General features: G+C 44.7%; 1 protein-coding gene across 1 annotated transcript in view; it reads left to right on the plus strand.

The window, feature by feature from the left end:
• The first annotated feature begins 1,032 nt into the window (after positions 1-1,032).
• Positions 1,033-22,500, plus strand: part of LOC145414541 (beta-galactosidase-1-like protein 2) — a 40,214-nt gene continuing 18,746 nt past the window's right edge. Inside the window, exons 1-8 of the mRNA XM_080284061.1 lie at positions 1,033-1,044; positions 4,795-5,000; positions 5,716-5,901; positions 9,592-9,733; positions 9,931-10,093; positions 13,312-13,464; positions 18,341-18,487; positions 20,030-20,125. Of these exons, the coding sequence (XP_080140187.1) occupies positions 1,033-1,044; positions 4,795-5,000; positions 5,716-5,901; positions 9,592-9,733; positions 9,931-10,093; positions 13,312-13,464; positions 18,341-18,487; positions 20,030-20,125 (1,105 nt within the window). The remainder of the gene's footprint in view (positions 1,045-4,794; positions 5,001-5,715; positions 5,902-9,591; positions 9,734-9,930; positions 10,094-13,311; positions 13,465-18,340; positions 18,488-20,029; positions 20,126-22,500) is intronic.

A 22,500-nucleotide genomic window follows, 5' to 3' on the forward strand; every position in this document is an offset into this window, starting at 1 on the left:
TGAGGTGAAGGAGAACTTTTCTGCACGGGAAAGATTTGCGCATCCGACACCAACCTTGCACATACGGTATATCTTTTTTTTTTTTTTTTTTTTCTTTTTTCATCAGTCATGCCCATCCCTATTCCTCTTGAAAAACACACCACTTCCTACGCATTTTCATGTATTTTAAGAATCAAACGTAAAGGAAAACTAAAAATTGAAAATGTATGTCAGTCATCAAAGCCATTCTCTCTCCCCCAACGCCCCCACACTATCCTCATCCCTCTGCATCCCCACCCCCTTCTCCCCCTCCCCCGACGTCCCCTTCTGGTCCTCCTGCACCATCTACGACTACCACGGGAGCGAGACGGAGGGGACCTTGTGTTGGGTGGTCATGGGGGCTGCCTCCTGCTGCATCTCCATCGTCAGCTCCTTCGTATGTTGCATCCTTTTCATCGACAAAGCCATGCAGTTCTGAGGAGAGGGCGTGGAGAGCTGAGGAGAGGGCGTGGAGAGCTGAGGAGAGGGCGTGGAGAGCTGGGGAGAGGGCATGGAGAGCTGAGGAGAGGGCATGGAGAGCTGAGGAGAGGGCATGGAGAGCTGAGGAGAAGGCGTGAAAATTTGAGAGGACAACGTTTAAAATGAGGAGAAGAAATGAAGACCTGAGGAAGAGGAAATGAAGGATGCAGGTGCACGCAGCAACAAAACACCTGTCTCCCCTCACCTCCCCTCTCCCCTCGTTCCGCCTCTACCCCAAAAAGAGCCGGGGAGAGGGAGTAGGAACATACAGTATCAGATGTCGTGTCTTTCCACCTCCCTCCTCTGCAACCTTGTCTTTTGATCGGACAAGGAGAGGAGGCGGTGTAAGTATGTACAGTCGGAAACAAAACTCCTTTCACACTTCCTCCTTCCTCTTCTGCAGCCTCTTGAGATGTGTTAGGCATGTTGAGAGGTTGGAGGATGACAACTGGGTGCGAAAGGTAAGAAGTGTGAACGTCGGGGGTAAGGTTGCGAGAGGCAGACAGAAAAGGACCTGTGACAAGGACATAGAATATGACCTCAAGGGTAACGGACTGAATAGGGAGGTTACCAGAGATCGAGCAGCGTGGAGAGCGATTAGGTGAACAAGTCCGACGCATGGAAGCATGTAAAGACTTTGTAAAGGATACGAAGAGGAGGAGAAGAGATGGTTGGAGTAGATACAACGATAACGGAACTTGTGTCTCTCCACGTCTTTCCTCTGTACCTCTTCTTCTCCAGCAAGAGGAAGGAGAGGAGAGAAGAGGAGGTAGAGTTAATAGATACAGACGGTAGCAAAAGTGTGTCTTTCCACCGCTACCCCTTCTGCTCTAACAAGGACAAGGAGAGGAGAGGAGAAAGGCTGGAGGGAGTAAATACATACGGAAACAAAAATCGTGTCTCTCCACCTTTTTACCTCCTCATTCCTCTAAAAAATAAATAAATAAAAAAGTAAAAGAAAAAAGAGCCAGGGAAAAGACGGGAAGGGAGCAGATACAGTCAGTCAGCAAACCCCCGTCTCTCCATCTCCTTTTCTGCCAATACGTCTTCTGCTCTGACAGGGGCAAAGAGAGGAGAGGAGAGGGGAGGAAATGGAGGGAGAAAATATCCGTGCAGCTTACTCGCCTCTCCTTGAATTATGTATAGGAGTGTTTTCGTTAGGCCTCACTCATACACCTACCAAAACACCTGCCAGTCAAATTTGAGTGAATGCTGACTAAAAAAGGAAAACAAAAAAAACAGTGATAGCTACCTGGTATGGAGACTTATTAATAGAGGAAATAATTAGGATTTCTAAGCTATAAGATCGCAGGTGCCAATGATGAAAAAAAAAAAAAAAAAAAGGAGGGAAAATGATGATATTATTTGGCCAAAGATCAGTTTCCATCAGCGTTAGTTAATTCCAAATCTCTAAACTTATTTTCAAAGTTTTCAGAGAGAATTGGAAGAGAATTTGTTATTTTTATTCATTTTTTAATTTGCCGATAGCCTTGTTGTTGAGGGTGGGGTGCGATGGTGCGATTAAGTTCCCAGTTTATTATTATTATTATTATTATTAACCATTATTGTTATTTCGTATTATTATTATTAATGTTTCGTACTATTACTATTATTATTATTATTATTATTATTAAGGATCATTATTATTATTTGTGAAGCGTGTAATACTCGTACTGATTACATATGCTTGATCTCTGTTTCATTGCTAGCTGTACTCTATAATGTGGGATGCAGGCTAAGTGGCTTTGGAAATTTCTTAACACTTCGTCCGTAGCGATTTATTTCTCACATCAAATCAGAATAGCTTAATATTAGTGTGAACCCAGGACGAAGAATTACGGAAAATACATGAGAGATAAGAAGATAGTGTTGGGGGAATTGGTGTTTTGAAATCACCCCGTCAGTACTGTCAAGGTATCAGGTAATGTGTGTGTGTGTGTGTGTGTGTGTGTGTGTGTGTGTCTATGTGCACCGAAGACATCATACAGCACATAAGTTGATACTGACACGTACATGGACGGATAGAGGCCTGATATGTGTGTGTGCGTGTTTGTGTGATTGTAAGCGTATGTGTGTATCTATGTGTGTGGATGAGTGTACGTAGCCTATGTGTGTGTGTGTGTGTGTGTGTGTGTGTGTGTGTGCGCGTGTGTGTGTCCTCCCACGCCCGGCTCTCGCTACTTCTCCATTTAGATAACAGCTCCCTGGAGGTTGCCCCACTCCCCTCCTTCCCCTCTCCCTCCCCTCCCCTCCCTCTCTCCTCTCCCTTCCCTCCCTCCCTCCCTCCTCTCCCTGTCGCCTACTCCTCCACCACCACTTGCCAGAGGCCCCTCACATGTTGCCCACACACACACACATACACACACACACACACACACACACACACACACACACTCAAAACCCCACTAGCATTACACAAGCTACATAATAAGCCAGCCAGCCAACTCACTTCCTCACTTCATTTCACTTCCCTTCCTCTAGTCCCTGAATAAAACATGTCTATTTTATTTTTCATCATTCATTCCTTCAGTTCCTCATTCCTTCACCTCCTCCTTTATTCATTTTATCCCTCTTTATTCTCATTTATCCGCTCTCCATTTATAGAGTATTATTTTTATTCGCAATCTGTTTATCCGCGAGTAATAGATCTGATTTCCATTTTATCTTCTCAGTTAATCCACTATCTAATCATATCCCATTTATTTTTGTGCTATCTATTTATCTGCTGTCTATCTGCTATCTATTTATCTGCTATCTATCTGTCTGCTCTCCATTATCTGTTCTCTGTCTATCTGCTATCTATTTCTCTCCTGTCTATTTATCTGCTATCTGTTTATCTGCTATTCGTTCTATCTGCCATTCAGTCAAGATATTTCTCCGTCTCTCCATTCCTCCATCTCTCCCTTCCTCGAGCTGTTTATTTCCTTTATCTTGCAACGATTCTCCTCTCCTCTTCCCCCCTTCCTCCTCTTCCTCCCTCTTTCCCGTCCCCTCATCCTTCCTCTTTCCCGTCCCCTCTTCCTACCTCTTTCCCGTCCCCTTCATCATCTTCCCACTCCTTCTTCCTCCCCTTCCATCTCTTCCCCCTTGTTTTCTCCCCTTCTTCCTCTCCACTCCCCTTTCATTCCCCTCTCCCTCCCCTCCTCCATCTCCTCCTCAACCCTCTGCTTTCAGTTTCTTCTCCTTCCCTACCCCTTCTTGCTTTCCATTTTCTGTGTGTACCTAATTCTTTTCTTTCTACTTTCTATTCTCGCCATTCTACGCTCCTCTTCTTTCTCCTCCTCCTCTTCTCTGGCAACTTCATCCTTTTTAAGCTTTCTTCCTGCCTCTCTCCTCCCTTTCCTTCCCTAATTCGTCCTTCCTCTTTCCTATGCCTTCTTATATCCCTCCCTCCTCCCCTACCTCCCATTTTTCCTCTCCGTTCTCTTCTACTTCCCCATCCACTTCCCCTCCCTCTCTCCCCCCCTCCACTACCTTACAGTTTTTCCTCTCACCTCCTTCCCTACCCCCTTCCCCCTCTCTCCTCCCCGTCTACTCCCCAAATGAGCGTAATTCCCATATTTCTCTCCACTAAGGGTCGAGGTCGAGTCTCCCCAGTCTAAGTCATTACGAACTTAGATTTTTTTCAAGTGTTGTCACGGATTAATGTCTGTCCCTTCCTTCCCTGTACGTCCATTAGCTGTCTTTGTGTGTGTGTGTGTGTGTGTGTGTGTGTGTGTGTGTGTGCATTAACTCGTGTACGCCTCCATGTAGACCAATTGTGGACCTGTGTAAGTCTTTTCATGTGCGTTGCATCTCATTATCTGCCAGTTTCTATCGTGCTGGAGTTTTTTTTTTTTTTTTGAGGGGGGGAGGGACTAACCTAGATTGGTGTTTGGGATCTTTTTTGCGACGTAAATGGGGGCATAATCTCCCCCATTAGCTCTCCACAGCCATCACCTCACCCATTACTACAGCCCATTACCACCCTTACTCACCCATATACCACACCACCCACCACCGCCACCCTCGACATCTCAGCCCACCCCTTCTCGAACTCACTCATACACTCGCTTGTCTGCCTGTCTGTCTGTCTGTCTGTCTCTCCACCTACTGCCATCCCTCTATCCTTACAATCCCTCACACACACACACACACACACACACACACACACACACACACACACACACACACACACACACACACACACACACACACACACACACACACACACACACACACACACACACACACACACACACACACGTTCCCCCTCTCAAACATACCAACAACCCACTCCCTCTCTCTCTCCCACAGGGCAGCGAGGGAGTGACCTACTACGAGTACTATGGTGGGGGAGAGGTGGGTGCCGGGGGGCTTGTGGCGGAGGGAGACACCTTTACCCTCAACGGCAAGCCCATCATGATTTTCTCCGGGGCTCTACACTACTTCAGAATTCACCCCGATTACTGGCGAACCACATTGAAGAAGTTGAGAGCCGCGGGGTTGAACGCGGTCGAGACGTGAGTATGGGACGGGGAGATTAGCAGGGGTAGGTAGATGGGTTTGAAGTGGAGGGTGGTGGATGTGTATGAAGGAACTGGTGGAGGGGGTGGTTGTGGAGTGGTGGCGGGAGTTGATAGGTGTGTGTATGTGTGTAATGATGGATAAAGAGGTGAATCTACTTGGAATGTTGGTGGGTGTTGATGGTTTGGATAGGTGAACGGCGGGTGTATATGAAGTGTGGGTGTAGAGCAAAGAAACATCGGTGTAGAGTGGCATGCGATAGTGTTTAGACGTTGAGGAATTACAGGATGAACAGAGAACCAGGTACGGGGGATTTTTAAGCACAGGATGGTGTTTGATGGTTAAAGTTGAAGGCCAAATAATGCTAAGTATGGGAGTGTACTTGGTAAGGGAAAAAGTTCAGTAGAGTAGGTGGGAGGGTAAGTGGAGGAGGACTGAGTAGCATAGAGAGGAGGGGAGAAATGATGATGGTTTGTGTGTGTGTGTGTGCGTGAGAGAGAGAGAGAGAGAGAGAGAGAGAGAGAGAGAAAGAGAGAGAGAGGGAGAGAGAGAGAGAGAGAGAGAAGGTAGACTGATATCACAAATCCAACAGCTCCCTATCTTTCCTCTTCTGTTACGTGTCCTGAAGCCTACATGAGCCACGTTGAGAGAGAGAGAGAGAGAGAGAGAGTGTAGAAAGTAGAGACAGTAGACTAACATTCCCCCTCTCAGCTACGTGCCCTGGAACCTGCACGAACCCCGCCAAGGAGAGTTCGACTTCGGGGACCTAGGGGAAACCATGTCGCCCTTCCTCGACGTCCGCTCCTTCGTCCAGATGGCCCAGGAGGAGGACCTTTTCGTCATCCTCCGCCCTGGCCCTTACATCTGCTCCGAGTGGGACTTCGGTGGGATGCCCAGGTGGGTGAAAAGTGTTAATTGATAGGTGGATTGATTAATTAGTGTAGATAGATAGGCAGGCAGGCAGACAGATAAATAGGATACATACATACATACATACATTCATACTTACATACATACATACATACGCACATGGACAGATATGGACACAAAAAAGCCATCGAACAGAAAACACTAAAAAAAAAAGATCAAATTTTAAAATCATAATTCTTTGGAAAGTAAAAAAAAGATGAGCAGCTTGAAGTCTCTCTCTAAAAATAAAAAAGAAATCTAAATATAATCGAGAGAGTAAAAAAAAAACTGTCCAGCCTTCATATATACAATTTTCTATTTTCATCCCATACCTTTTTTTTCTCTCGGCTGTCAAACCAGTATGCTTTTTCTTTTTTTTTCTTTTTTTAACGTCAGAAGCATCGCACCGGAGCGTCCCTGACATTTCCTCTTGGTATATCGGTGGGAAATGAGTGTGATGACGGAGACTGATAGTGTGATTGCTGGTGGAGATAGTGGTGAGGGGGTGTGTGGTGAGGGTGATGAGTGGTGAAGGTGATGAGTGGTGAGGGAGGTGAGTGATGAGTGATGAGGGAGATGAGTGGTGAGGGTGATGAGTGGTAATGAGTAAAGTAAATAATAAAGACAAAGTAGTGAGGAGGAAGAAAAATGAGGAAGACAGAAATGATGTCAGAAATGAGTGATAAGAATGAGGATTGGTGAGGATAGTATAAGAACGAAGATTGAGGAGGAGGAGGAGAAGGAGGTGGAGGGAGAGGAGGAGAAGGAGGAGGAATTGGAGGATGGAGAGGAGGAGGAGAAGGAGAAGGGGTATTGAATTGGCTGAAGGGAGTGGCCTGTGAGGAGCATAAAGTGAGGATAGTTTAGAGGATAAGGAAGAAAATGAAAGATACAAGTAGTGAAAATGACAGAAGATGATGGAGATGAGTGGTGAGGAAAATGAATATGAAAATGAGAAGGGAAAGTGAGAGAGACAAGTAGTGAAGTAAGGAGGATAATGAGGAAAACAAATGTCGAAGAAAGATAAAGATGACACGAATAAGTAGTGATGAGGAGGAAAAATGAGAAAGACGAGTACTGAGGTAAGCAGAAAAATGATGGTGGGGTCACGTGATTAAGTGAAGTTGCGTGCCACCTGCCCCCCCTTCTCTCTCTCTCTCTCTCTCTCTTTCTCTCCCATTGACCCCGTGTGACCTCTGACCTACCCTGATGCTGTGAGGGTCATGAGGCACTGGCGCTGACCTCACGTGCGGGTCAATTATTCATGCTGGACCCTCCCTCCCCACCCCGTTGATCCAATCTCGCCCAATTCCACCCCACCCTAACCTCCCCACATAGCCACTTCCACCCTGCTCCATCGTCTCCCACCCCATCCCACCCCACTCAATCCATCCCATCCCTCTCCACCCTGTCCTCCCCACCCCATTCCCTCTACTCCACTCCCTCACTCATCCACCCAGTGCCTCACCCACCCACCACTTGAGTAGCGTGAAATAATAGTTACAATGAATAATAATAAAAATAATAATAATAAAAATAATAATAATAATAATAATAATAATAATAGAGTAGCAGGAAGTCAATATCTGGACATGACAGGTGGAGATGAATTGTGGGAAATGATCGGTGGAAATGAGTTACAGGGAAATTAGTGATCGTCCATTTGCTGGAAGTGAGAGAAGAGCAGCGCTGGGAATTATACGCTGAGATGAGGAATAGGAAATGAGTGTGCTGCATACCTGGAGATGATGGCAATGTGTGTGTGTGTGTGTGTGTGTGTGTGTGTGTGTGTGTGTGTGTAAATAGAAAAAACAAGGAAGCACCATAAGTCTGTCACTTCTAAACGGACTTAAAGAAAACGGATACCACATCAATAATTTTTCTTTCCAAGATGCCTGGACACATTGATTTTATGAGACTTGAGATTATCGGTACTGAGAAAGACAAAGAAAAGCAATCCCAGAGTTGACCATTGGACCAGAGTACAGAGAGAATTGAAAAGAAAAAGAGGTGAGAGTGGGTGGTTGAACGGGTGCTGCGTGTCTGCTGTAATGAAGAGCAGTGACCAGGGTAGAGAGTGGCAAAAAGCAAGGAAAATTAAATGTTAGTTAGACTGTAATAAGAGAAATAATAGATGGAGCCGAGCTACAAAAATGGCAGATAGAAATTAAGTATAAGTAACAAAACCAGTAAATGATGATGGGTAGGAAGAAATTATACTCTAAAGGAAATTGAGTTATTGATAATTTGACTGGAGCGAAGTACAGACCATTTATCATCATCATCATCATCATCAAGATCATCATCATCATCAAGATCATCATCATCATCATCATAACCTTATTTATTACTGATGGCATACCGTTCATCATCATTACCATCAAATCCATCATCTTGCCAACCCTGTGTCTTAATAACAAAATCATCATCATCATCATCATCATTGTCATCATCATCATACTAAGCATCAGTATCACCACTGCCATCATCATCATCGCATCAGTATCACCACTGCCATCATCATCATCATCATCATCATCATCATCATCATCATCATCATCATCATCATCATCATCATCACCACCACCACCACCACCACCACCACCACCATTTTTAGTTTTTTTTTTTTCCTGGTTACATAGAATCCGGTTATTTTGGCTTGTATGGATTTCTCCCATGGCACAGTGTGTTTTGGCGCGAAAATAAACTCATGTGCTAAGTAAAGAAAAAATCCCACTCTAAAAAAAGAAAACTATCCAACTCTTTCTACCCTCGACCCTAGAGGATGAGGATACCATTTTATTTTTAAACCTTTTATAGAACTAAATGAAAAAAAAAAAATAAAAAGATGAATATTTCCATAACGCCATTTTTTTTTTTTCACCGTTGTGGATAGAGTCTGTGTGAACTGCGATCTATTTTTGTAATTTCAACCGAATTCGAAGCTCACTGGGTCAAGCAATCGAATTTTCAACTTTATTTTCTCCCTCTCCCTCCATCCTGGTTATCCTTCTTCTCTGCAACTCTATATCTATTTATTTGCCAATAGCCAGACGCCGTAATCCCGTAAAGGGTGGGCGTTTGACTCTGAGTTAGTTGTTTTACGGGGAGGGGCACTAACCCTCCGCCAACCCCCTTGTTCACACGTAGGGAATGCATTTGTGTTGTTTATATGGTTACCACCCAGTGTTGTAAATGTTTTCCTAGCTTACAGGAAACCAGTTGGCTTGTCATTCAATGTAAAGCCACCTGAAAAGGAAAGAAGAGTAAGAAAAAGTGACAGGAAAGATTGAAGAACTAGGAAGATAAGAGGGCAGACAAGGAAAAAGAATGAAAAGGGTGAAGGCAGAAGTAGGCAGCACTACATCAAGTGAGTGGATGATGGTCGCCACCACCTACGACGCTTTGTGCAACTACAGTACATGATATAAAAATAGACCTTCTAAGAGGCCTTATGTGTTCATCATCATCATCATACTGCCCACAAATAAAATATTGTTCATCATCATTATAATCATCGCCCTAATTAATACCCTACCCACCTACTATTCATCATCATCATCATCATAACCATGCATCACCTTCACGCTAAATATTCCACTACTCCCTCACTCCCATCATCATCATCATCATCACTCTACCTCACACTAATATTCCCTCGCCCCCCCCACCACCCAGCTTCCTCCTGCGCGACTACACGATGCAAGTGCGCACCTACTATGAAGGATTCCGTGTTCCAGCTGCGCAGTTCCTTGACAACCTTCTTCCAAGATTGGTGGATCTGCAGTTCACTAACGGCGGGTCTATCATCGCTGTGCAGGTGAGAGAGAGAGAGACAGACAGACAGATAGCCATTACTACTACTACTACTACTACTGCTACTGTTATTATTATTATTATTATTATTATTATTATTATTATCATCATCATCATCATCATCATCATCATCATTACCCACACCATACATCATCACCATCAATCATCATCATCATCACCCCCACCGTACTTTTCGCACAGGTCGAGAACGAATACGGTCACTTTGGCTACGGTGATGACCCTCGCGATACAGTGTACATGGAGTTCCTGAGAGACACCGTAGTGGCCAATGGCTTCGGCTCGTCCCTCCTGTTCACCTCAGACAGCCCATCTCAGACCGCCGACCTGGGGGCCATCCCGGGAGGTGCGTACGTGTGAGTTTTAGCTTTATGTGACGTGATATTAGCTTTCAGGACGTGGTTTTTTAGCTTTTTGAGAACGTGATTTTTTTTAGCTTTATGAGAATGTGATTTTTTAGCTTTATGAGAACGTGATTTTTTAAGCTTTATGAGAACGTGATTTTTTAGCTTTGAGGACGTGATTTTAGCTTTATGGGAACGTGATTTAGCTGTAAGAGAACGTTATTTAGCTTATGAGAACGTGATTTTTTAGCTTTATGAGAACGTGATTTTAGCTGTAAGAGAATTATTTTAGCTTTATGGGGAGCGTAGTTAGGCAAGAGTGACTTTTATTAAATACATTAGATTTAATATCGTCAGTACGGTGACCTCTCCCCTATTTCATTCCATTAGGCAATTTATGAACCTTAAGAAAGTCTTCGTACTGAATGAGTTAATGATTTATATAATGCTTTCGGTGTTAAAAATTTTCGTAAACTTAATGAATTCTTAATAATAATAATAATAATAATAATAAATGCGTCGACTGTAGGTCAGGTCAGATTAGGTCAGGTCAGGATAGGTCTGGTCAGGTCAAGTCTGGTCAGATTAGGTCCGGTCCGGTCAGGTTAGGGTAGATCAGGTCAGGTTAGGTCAAGTCAGGTTAGTTTAGGTCAGGTCAGGTCAGTTCAGGTCTGGTTAGATTTCAAGGCATTTACGTCAAGAGTTGAACTTTGATATTAAGGAATCTTGCAGCATTTTTTTCCCTTGCCATTTTCTTTACTCTCTTCTGGGGGAACTTAGACGTTAAGTGGTAAGTGTCCTCAAGTTGACTCTTTGCCAGCCTTAAAGCCGAACACCCACCGCCCTCAGCACGCCACGCCCAAGCCCGCCCACGTACGCCCAGTTCTCACTCAGTCACGCCCGATCCTCTCCCAGTCCATCCCAGTCACGCTCATTTCTCATCCAGTCCCGCCCAGTCATTCCCACTTCCCGCCCAGTCCGCCCATTCATGCCCATTTCTCACTCATTCCCCCCCAGTTATGTCCAGTGTCACTCAGTCTATCCCAGTCACGCCCAGTTTTCATCCAGTTCCCCTCATTCATGCCCAGTTCCCGCCCAGTCGTGTTCATTCCCTTCCCAGTACCGCCCAGTTCCAATCCCCTCCACCCAGTTCCGCCCAATCTTTGTTCGCTCGAAAGATTCAGAATTTTCTACTCTCTCTCTCTCTCTCTCTCTCTCTCTCTCTCTCTCTCTCTCTCTCTCTCTCTCTCTCTCTCTCTCTCTCTCTCTCTCACTTACTCTGTCATAACTTTGTCTCACCATGCCACACCTGTCCTGTCCTCTTCTTGTTCGTCTTTCATGCCCTGTCCTAGTTTGTCCTGCCATTGTCCTTCTCTGTCTCGCCATTTCCTTGCATGTCCTACCCTTGTCTGTTTGTCTTCCCATTTCAACCTTGTCCTATCCATATTACTCTCTTTTTTTTTTTCCTTTTACTGACTTATCCTACCTCTGTCCCTTTCTCTCTCTTGCCCATCCCTCTCAATTCCTTCCATCGTCCGTGTCTCTCTTGCCCATTCCTGCCCAATACTACCACTATCCCTCTCTTGCCCATCCTTTCTCTGCCCTTATCGCTCTGTTTCTTGCCCTCTATGCCCCTGTCCGTCTCAACCTTGCCCTCTCTTGTCCTTCTTTCTTGCCCTTTTCTACCCTACTCTCATCTGCCCTACTCTTTCCAGGCCTCTCTTACCCTCCCTACCTCACCCTAATATATGACACCGGGGGACAGGGTAACATGGAGGCGATTTGTTTGTGGCCACCCCTTACGGGATTAAGGCGTCTGGCAATAGATCGATAGAGAGATCTCCCATCTTCCTTTTTTTTTCATTCCTTTCCAACATCCATTTCTTTTCGTCAAGTTTCTCATTTCCTTTTTTCTTTCCTTCAAAACTTTCCTTATCAAGTCGCTCATCTTTCCCTATGGCTCTGAGGAAACACTTTTTTTTTAATCGGAAAATATATAAAGAAGTCTTATAATGGATTTTCATTTAATAGTGGAAGGGGTGGAAATCTTTGAAATCATTTTTTTTTATATATATTTTCCTTATTTTTCACGATTCTCCACATTTTTTTTCTGCATGTGTGTGTGTGTGTGTGTGTGTGTGTGTGTGTGTGTGTGTGTGTAAATCGTGCAGAGTTGTAAATTGCGTGTACGTACCGAAGCCATTTTTCTGTCGCCCACTCTATTGTCCCCAGCGCCAGCCTCCCCTTCTGCCCAAATCACCACACCTGAGGCTAGTGGAGACACACACACACACACACACACACACACACACACACACACACACACACACACACACACACACACACACACACACACACCGAACCGTACTTACTTAGCCAAAAACCCATATATTACTTTAGTTAATATCGGATGTTACGTTGCACCTCTTCCTTCGTTATTTATTTTTTATATTACATTTTAACATCTTTTGTTTGCCACTTATATCTTGTTTAATACTGACATTGTTTGCACTGATAATCTACGAAAGGGTACTGAGGTGTAATGTGCAGAATAAATCGCTTCTTCATAGGCGTTACGGCATCTGTTTTATTCTCCTTAGTACTAATCTATTCATTAACTTCTTTATCTATCCATTCATCTACTTATATACCCATTGTTTATATTCAGTACCTATTATATATCCGAATTATCTGCCCACCATATACCCTTCCATTCATCATCCAGTCCTTTTTGGTCCCATTGAAGGCGAGAGTGACCAGCCTCCCTGCGCCCTGAGTAGCATTATATGAGCGATAAACTCCAACCGTCTCTTAAATGTAAACCCTTATAGGCTTACTCTTGTTGGAGCGCCAAAACCCACTAAACCATCAATCATCATTTGGTTATATGGTTACCACCCAACGTAGCAAGCTGTTTCCTGGTTTACACGAGTATAGAGTCACCAGGAGGCAGCACTATATCGAGTGAGTGGATGGTAGGCGCCTTCATTTATCACAATACATACAACTATATAATCCCACTAATTATACACCCCTAATTATACCCCACTAATTATACACTCCTAATTATACCCCACTAATTATACACTCCTAATTATACCCCACTAATTATACACTCCAAATTATACCCCACTAATTATACACTCCTAATTATACCCCACTAATTATACACCCTTAATTATACCCCACTAATTATATACCCACTAATTACCCCCTGCAGTGCTAATGACGGCGAACTTCAAGACGGATGTGGAGGAGAATCTGGACGTTCTAAAGGAGCTGCAGCCTGACCGCCCCCTGATGGTGATGGAGTACTGGACGGGGTGGTTCGATCATTGGCTCTCCGGGGTTCACACGGGGTTCGATCCTGAGAGTGAGTGTGCTGGATACTTATATGGTTCTTGGACCTACTTATAAACTCAATTTTGGGGGGATACTTATATGATTCTTGAACCTACGTATGAACTCAATTTTTGGCCAAACGGAAACACTTTTTGGCCAACTGGGGAAGCTTTTTGGCCAACTGGGGAAATTTACTGGCCAGTTGGAGAAAGTCGTTGGCCAGCTGGGGAAGATTTGACCATGAGGGGAAATACTCGATCAAAAAACGGGGGGAAATCTTGACCAGTAAGGGAAACCATTCGACCATAGGGAAACGCTCGACCTATAGCGACGTTCTTCAGGGGGAAATAGTTGAAGCAAAACGTCCAGCACCACTCCGTTACATTCTTCCCCTCATCGCCTTGGCCTCCTCCGTTTTCCCCTCATCTCCGCACTGTTAACCGAGAGGGGAGGTGGGGAGAAGGAGGTACGTTGGCACAAGGGATGGGGACACACCTCTTCAAACAAATGTAAAGGTGTTCGTCTGTAGAACCATTTATATCTCTATACCCATCCCATCTCAGCCATCTCATCACCCATCATATCACCCTCACTCACCCTGTCTCATTAGCCCACTTGCCATCTCATCCACCCACTTACTCATCCACCTCCCCACCACATCACCCATCCACCAACATATCCATCCACTCCTCCAAATTACTCACAGGATGGTAGACTGCAGGAAAAATACAGCTTCAGCCTGCAGTCCACCGAGTTTACGTCTAAATGAGCCTTGGCCAAAAGAAGAGAAACAGCAGCAACAGCAACACAAAAAGCTCCCTAGCACGTCTTTCTTGGTCATTTATATTTTATTGTACACCGTAGTATTTTCTCGAGAGTTATTCAGATCTCCTCAGTATCGACATAGTTTGCAGCGAGGAAAAAGTATCATACACAAGAAACACAATCCTCCAATCACCAACCTGCTGGCCACTTAACCCATCCACATACCTGTCTATCCAAATGCCTACCCACCCACCTACCCATGTTACCCACCCACCCATCCACCCACCTACACACCCAGTCATACATCTGTCTGTCTGTTCACTCTGAATGCCTCTGTTCATCCATACATCCATCCTTTACTCAACCATCCATCCGTGTCACTCACCCATAGATCCATCGTCTTATCATCCACTCTTTTGTTATTTCATCCATCCACCCACCTATCTGTCCACTCTGCCAAATCCATACCCAACCACCCACCCATCCTCTTACTCCCCCATCCCCCCACGTCACACATCCACCCACCCACCCACCCATTCTCTTACTCCTCCACCCACCCACGTCACCCATCCACCCACCCACCCATCAGACTCCATCCACCATACAATAAGGATACTCAGAATAAATGCAAACTCAGCTGAGGCCAGATCTTTCCCCCTCCTCCCCATCCTCTTCCCCTCACTCTTACATATTCCCCCTTTCCCCCTCCCCGTCCCCTCACCCCTTGATCTCCCCTCGTCCCCCTCTGCTCTTGACCCTTTCCGCTCCACTGTCACCAAATCTCCCCCTCCTCCCCCCCCTCCTCTTCTCCTATACCCCTCCTCCTGCCTTCCCCCCCTCCAGTCCTTCCCCCGTCTCTCTCTTCTTCACCCCATACTTCCTACTGCTCCGTCGTCAAGCTGCCCCTCCTCCACTCCTACCTCTCCTTCTGTTCCCCCTTCCCTCTCTTTCTCTCTCTGTCGTCTCTCACCCCATCCTCTGCCCTCCCCTCACTCGCACCCCTCCCTCTCCCCTCCTCCACACTCCCATATACTCCACCCACCTCTCCATTCCTTACCTCCCCTCTCCACCCCACCTCTCCTTCAGTGTCCTTTCAGATCTCTTCCCCATCCCTCTCCACCCCACCTATCTCTCCCTTTCCACCCCATTTCATTCTCCCCCTCCAAATCTCCCTCTCCACCACACCCCTTCCTCCCTTTACACCCCACCCCTCTCCCTTCCTTGACCTCCATCCCCCTATCCCTCCATCCTCCATCCCTCTCCATCCCTCCATCTCCCTAGGTCAGCACTCAGCCCCTCGCATCAGCATCGTGTATCACTGCCCAGCCTCCCATCTACAAAATATCCCAGGCCTTAGGGATTCTTGGGACCATATTTATTAACCCTCTTGTGATTAAGTTATGTGTGGGATTCTGTAGGCTGTATTGTAGGTGGGATGGAAGGCAGCGTAGCACCTTTTCCTTAGCGATTTATTTTGGGATGGGATTTATTTTCGGGTGGGATTGATTTTGGGATGGGATTTATCTTGTGGTGGGATTGATTTTGGGATGGAATTTATTTTGGAATGGGATTAATTTTGGGACAGGATTTATTTTGGGATGGGATTGATTTTGGGATAGAGTTCTTAGCACCTCTTCCTCAGCGAATTATTTTACCTATTATACTTTTTTTTATCTTCTTTTACATTAACCTCGTCAGTCCGATTTTTTTAAAAGTTTATTCCTGCTACTACCAGGCGATTTTTTTTCAGCTTCGGGGGGATTTTACGAACTGGGGAGATTACATAGTCTTCATTAATCCCCTCATTACCCCAAAAAAATCCCCCTTGAGGCTGAAGGAAATGGTCTGGAAGGAGAAAGAGCAAAAATAAAAAATACTTGAATAGAAATTTTGAAAAGACGTAAAAAATGGATGAGGGGATTACAGGATTAAATTCTCCATGACGAGTGTGTGTGTGTGTGTGTGTGTGTGTGTGTGTGTGTGTGTGTGTGTGTGTGTGTGTGTGTGTGTGTGTGTGTGTGTGTGTGAGAGAGAGAGAGAGAGAGAGAGACTGCAGTCTTCAGTAACCCCTTCATTACGAAACACTTCTTCTGGTCAGTATGAAATCATTTAGCGGTAATAAATAACAATGATAATAATAATAAATAATAATAATAATAATAATAATAATATCACAACCACCACCCTCAACAGCAACAACAACAATAATAATACAACAACAACAACAGCAACAACAACAATAATAATAACCACAACAACAGCAACATCACCACCACCACCACCACCACCACCACCATCATCAGGTAAATAAATAAATAAATAAATAAATCAGAAGAAGTAAAGCCCCGTAATAAATAAAACTCTTGCCCTCTGAATATATATAAGAGAATATTCAGTCGAGATCTTTACTATATATGGAGGGGGTATGATCCTCTTATGTAATATTATTTTCCCTTGCCTTTCTGTGGAGTGTTTGGCTGTGATTTCTTTGGCCCTTCGTCTCTCTCTCTCTCTCTCTCTCTCTCTCTCTCTCTCTCTCTCTCTCTCTCTCTCTCTCTCTCTCTCTCTCTCTCTCTCTCTCTCTCTCTCAGGAAGAAAGAATGCAATAATCTCATATCCCTAGTTCATCCTATAAAATCAAATCTATCGTACTCTTTTCACTCTAACTTGGCCTAAAATTGGCATCTTTCCATCTCGAACAGTGAGTCGTAACAGGACATTAAAACTAAAATATGGTGCTAGTCACGAGGAAGTGCTATAGTAAATATATTGCTCTCTCTCTCTCTCTCTCTCTCTCTCTCTCTCTGCCACACAGCTACGTGAAATAACCCCCAAAAGGACGAAAATTTGAGCCAAGTTGGTGTAAAAGAACTATAGAAGAAGGAATTTTTCTCTTTTTCCTGCATCATCGTATACTCTGTTCACTCTAACTTGGCTTAATTTTTGCCGCCTCTCCATCAGTGACGATAATTAGCAAGATGTAAACACTGGAATAAGGTGCTAGTCACGATGAAGTGCTATGGAAAGGATGTGCAAACAGATCGACACACAAGAGGTGCTAAGGCATAAGATAATATCGAGGTGTAATGAAATAAATCGCTAAAGAAAAGGTGCTAACGTACGAGAGAATTTTAAGGTGTAATGTTCAAATAAATCGCTGAAGAAAAGGTGCTAACGTACGAGAGAATTTTAAGGTGTAATGTGCAAATAAATCCCTAAAAAAAAAAAAGTTCTAACGTAAGAGAGAATTTTAAGGTGTCATGTGCAAATAAACCGCTAAAGAAAAGATGCTAACGTACGAGAGAATTTTAAGGTGTAATGTGCAAATAAATCTCTAAAGAGAAGGTGTCAACGTACGAGAGAATTTTAAGGCGTCATGTGCAAATGAATCGCTAAAGAAAAGATGCTAACGTACGAGAGAATTTTAAGGTGTAATGAGCAAATAAATCGTTTGGGTAGAGGTGTTAAGAAAGCCTCCTGTCCATCAAGAATACGTCTCAGGCAACCCCTTCTTCTCCAGGCACTTCATTCTCCCTCCAATGTCTTCGTACTCCCTCCCCTCCCTTTCAATCTCCCTCAGTTTCCTCGCCCGCCCTGTCTCAATTTCACTCCCTTCTCTCCCTGTCTCCTCACTCCCGCCGCCTCGAAAGATTGGATTGGGAGCGAAAGGAGGAGCTGAGATCATTAAGCACTTGCGGAATTGAGATCGAGAGCTGTGAGAAAAAAAAAATAAAAAAAGAGAATAAAAGGAAATAGGAAAAAAAAAAGTGAATTGGACTCTGGGGGCGCGTTGACCTTGAACCTGTATCCTTGACCTTATGGGGTTTCTCTCTCTCTCTCTCTCTCTCTCTCTCTCTCTCTCTCTCTCTCTCTCTCTCTCTCTCTCATCTGTCTATTTTCCTGGTGACAAATGATTTCCTGTACCCTAGAAAACCATTTATTACGCTGGGTGGTACCTATATAACCAAATAACGCCTGGTGGCCTAGTGTCTCAAGGCGCTCCAACCACATCATCGCATAAAAATACATGAGGACATTAACCAGCCACATCCAAGAATAAATCGCTAAGGAAAAGGTGTTAGGGAGCTTCCTTGATCGACGAGAATCCTAAATCCTAATCCCTCTTCCTTTTTCTCCCACAGATTTCGCGGATTGCCTGGAGCGAATTCTTCTCTACAACTCATCCGTCAATTTCTACATGTTTATAGGAGGCTCGAACTTTGGCTTCATGGCGGGGGCGAACCTTATTGACGTCTGGCCTCACTATGCACCTATTGTTTCGTCCTATGGTGAGTGTGGGGGAGGATTGTGGGGTGTGGGAAGTTGTGGGGGGTGGGATTGTGTTTGTAGGTGTGGGTGGGGGCGGAGTGGGATTGTGTGTGTGTGTGTATGTGTGTGTGTGTGCTTTGTCAAGATGTGTGGTATGGTCAGTTCTATCTTCATTGATTTCGAGTTTCTCAAAATTTTATGGGCAGCCTCTCTCTCTCTCTCTCTCTCTCTCTCTCTCTCTCTCTCTCTCTCTCTCTCTCTCTCTCTCTCTCTCTCTCTCTCTCTCCCGTGCCTCCCCTTTTCTTCTTCCCTCCCTTCTGTCTCTCCTCCACGTCTCTCTTTCTTCCACGCTTCCCTTTTCTTTCTCCCCTCCCTTTTTCTCTCTCCTCCTTGTCTCTACTCCACGCCTCCTCTTTTTTCCTCTCCTCTCTTCTGTCTCTCCCGTTATCTCTTTCCTCCACGTCTCCCCTTTTTCCTCTCCTCATTCCCTTTTTCTCCCCATTATCTCGCTTTCTTCCCCACCTTACCTATTCTCCCCCATAGACAGTATTTTTCTTCCTCTCCTTCTCCCCTATGACCATACATCTCCACTAGGTCCTCTTCCCTTCTCCCTGTATCTCTGTCCTATGTCTCTCCTCCCCCCCACCTTACCGCTCGATCTCTCCACGTTGCCCTTTTTACTCTCCCTCCCTTTGTCTCTCCCTCATGCCTCTCTCTCTCCTCTGTCTTACCTCTCCATCTCTCCAATCCCCCTTTTTTTTCCCTCCCTCTCCCCCGATGGCTCCCGTCGTATCCCAGCTTCCCTCACTTGGATCAACTTCCTTGGAACACACAAAAAATTCTAATGTGACTTAACTTCCTTGTTCCTCCCCTCCCCTCACCCCCTTCCCCTCTCCTCCCCTCCCCTCCCCTCCCCTCCCCTCCCCTCTTCCCCTCCCCTCTCTTCCCTTGCCCTCTCCTCCCGTCTTCCTCCCCTCCCCCTCCCCTTCCTTCACCTCGTTAATGTTTCTTCTTGGCACAAAGAAAAACTATCAAGGGTCGAGGTCACTTGTTCACCCTTCCTCTCTCTCTCTCTCTCTCTCTCTCTCTCTAGATAAATAGATAGATAGTCAGTTCATTTATTCTTTCTTTCGGCTTGATTTCGCTCGTCTCTCCATCGTCCCCAGCCCTTTTGTTCCCTACCCAGGCTCATTCACTTTACGTAATGCTCTTGTTTTCGTCTTCCTGTCTGTACCCACCGTTTAAATAGACATCAGTTCTCCCTCCCCATGCATCAAGAACTCCAAACTGACACTCTGAATCTTTCATTTTTGAGGGGGGACAGTTGATCATCTTGTCATTTTGAAGCTAATTTTTCTATATATTCACCAAAATACATATGATTATGCCCTCGTTCTACATAAAGACTTTGTTATGATTAGTGAAAGACGGATGATTATGTCCTCGTTCTGAATCAAGACTTTTTCTGTATCATCAGTGAAAGACAGAATGATCAGGCTTCCTCACCAGACACGCATTATCTAGATACTGAGACGTAGTAAGTTATATTTCTTCCCCTGCAGACTACGATGCGATACTGACGGAGGCCGGCGACTACACCACGAAATACGATCTGACGACGGAGATACTGGCTCGCTACAACCCCCTGGAGGGCACAGGTGGGGCTTGGTCGCATCCCACACCGTACCGCATGGTCTCCCCTCCACACACTACTACTTTTTCCTTTACCGCACCATCTCCTCTCCTCCACACACTACTTCTTTTCTCCTCTCCATCTCCTCTCCTTCCGTCCATCATGTCTTTCATTTGCGTATGCAGAGGTATGATAGAGGAGCAAAGTTACGAATATCACTTAGACATTGACAGGAACTGGATTAAAAAGAGTGACACTGGCATGATTTTGGTGCAAATAAAAGGAAGATATGTAGAAAAATAGGTACTTTTGCTACACTTACTGAATGGAAGGGAGATAGGGCGATAAAGATAGCGTTATTTAGATATAGATAAAAGGGAGATAAAAGCACAGGAACATTGCTTTAGGTGGATTGAGGGGGATAGGGTGATGTAGAAGGATAGATGACACTCCCTGGTCTCTTTCTTTTTTTATTTATTTATTTATTTTTTTTGAGGCAATGGAAGATGAAATATGGTAGATCACATTCAACGTTATATCTCAAGGGAGAGGGAGGGGGAAGGGGGAGGGATAGAGGGAAGGGGAAGATTTGGTGATGAAGAAAGATGTGTGCCCCATCCATGTTTTTGCTGTTTTTTCCAAAGAGCGGGGAGAGAGAGAGAGACGGACAGACAGACAGACAGACAGACAGGCGGAGACAGAGACAGACAGACAGATAGAGAGGGAAGAGGGAAACTGAAAGGTAGAGTACTGAATAGGGGTGGAAAACTCTCTTCCTCTCTCCCTTTCTTCCTCTCCTTCCCTCCCTCTCTCCTTCCCTCCCTCCCTCTCCCTCCTTCTCGCTTCCCTGGTCCTGGTGATGGAGTAGGGTGGAGAGATGATGGGAGTGATGTCCTCTCTCGCAAGTTTTACAGGAAGCGTGGATGAAGTGGCCGAGGTTATGTTGTGTGGATCATTACCCCTGATTGATGTACCTGGCCTCTGATGAAGGTGAAATGAACGTGAGGAAATGAAGAACGTGAGGGAGTGAAGAACGTGAGGGAGTGAAGAACGTGAGGGAGTGAAGAACGTGAGGGGGTGAAGAACGTGAGGGAGTGAAGAACGTGAGGGGGTGAAGAACGTGAACTGATTGAAGGAAGACTCAGATTAAGAACGGCAGAGAGAGAGAGAGAGAGAGAGAGAGAGAGATGTAAAAAACGCAATGAGAGAGAGAAAGAGAGAGAGAGAGAGAGAGTCAAGGGCGCGAGAAAGAAATAAGTAAAGAATGCAAGGACGTGTTAGGCCAGAAAAAAGAGAAAAAAGCCAGTCAGTCAAAAGGAGAGGAATGGAAAGAAAGAGAGAAAGACAAAGAAATATGTGAGAAAAAAAGAAAAAGGAAGGAAATCGAAAAAAAAAGTTTATTGAAAGGAAGGAAGGTGGAAGAAACACACACACACACACACACACACACACACACACACACACACACACAGAAAGAAAGAGAGAAAATTGGGACCTAGATTGTAAGTTAGACGGTTGGGTGTCGTAGTCTAAGGGGAGTATTGGCACTTAACAAATTCCTATGTCTGACTCAACCCTTGTGTGTCTATATCTTAGGCAACATTTTCACCCTCTTACTTATAAAAAATAGTGCCATATTTTATTTACCTTGGACCAAAAGAGATAGATAGATGGATAGATAAATAGATAGACAGATAAGTAGGTAGGCAAGTGGGTGGGAATGTAGGTAGGTGGGTAGATACATATAGAAAGATATAGATAGACAGACAGACAGACAAAGACAAATAGTTAAACAGACAGATAAAGAGACACGTAGGCAGACAGACAGACAGAGAAACAGGTAGACAGACAGATAGAGAGACAAGTAGATAGACAGATAGATATAGTGGAAATAAACAAAATAAATCGTAGCCTCTTGAAGCCATCGATAAGAACAACATTGATTTAAGGAGCGACCATCAGGGGAAGAGGCGGTAGATGGACCAGGAAATTATATGGAAAATAGATGTGGTTCCTCCTTGACAGTGTATCTATCAGAGCAATATCCCCCACGCCGTATTCCTCACCCATGATATTCCTCGCTGACAGAGTAATATCGCCCAGGTCATATTTCTCACCCGTACACCATACAACTGGGTAATATTCCTCACCCATACACCATACAGTGGGTAATATTCCTCACCCATACACCGTACACTTGGGTAATATTCCTCACCCATACACCATACAGTTTGGGTAATACTCCTCCCTGCCAGTGTATTTATCAGTGTAATATCACCCACATAATATTCCCCTCCCTTGCACCACTGTCATTCAATATTCCTATAATCCTTTCACCTTAACTTGGCACAGATTTCCTTTCACAGCCAAATCCACGTAACTCAATGACACACAAAAAAA

This window comes from Coenobita brevimanus, chromosome 100, assembly GCF_032717465.1.
Source record: "Coenobita brevimanus isolate Jiangsu-jjx chromosome 100, ASM3271746v2, whole genome shotgun sequence".
NCBI classification, from domain to species: domain Eukaryota; kingdom Metazoa; phylum Arthropoda; class Malacostraca; order Decapoda; family Coenobitidae; genus Coenobita; species Coenobita brevimanus.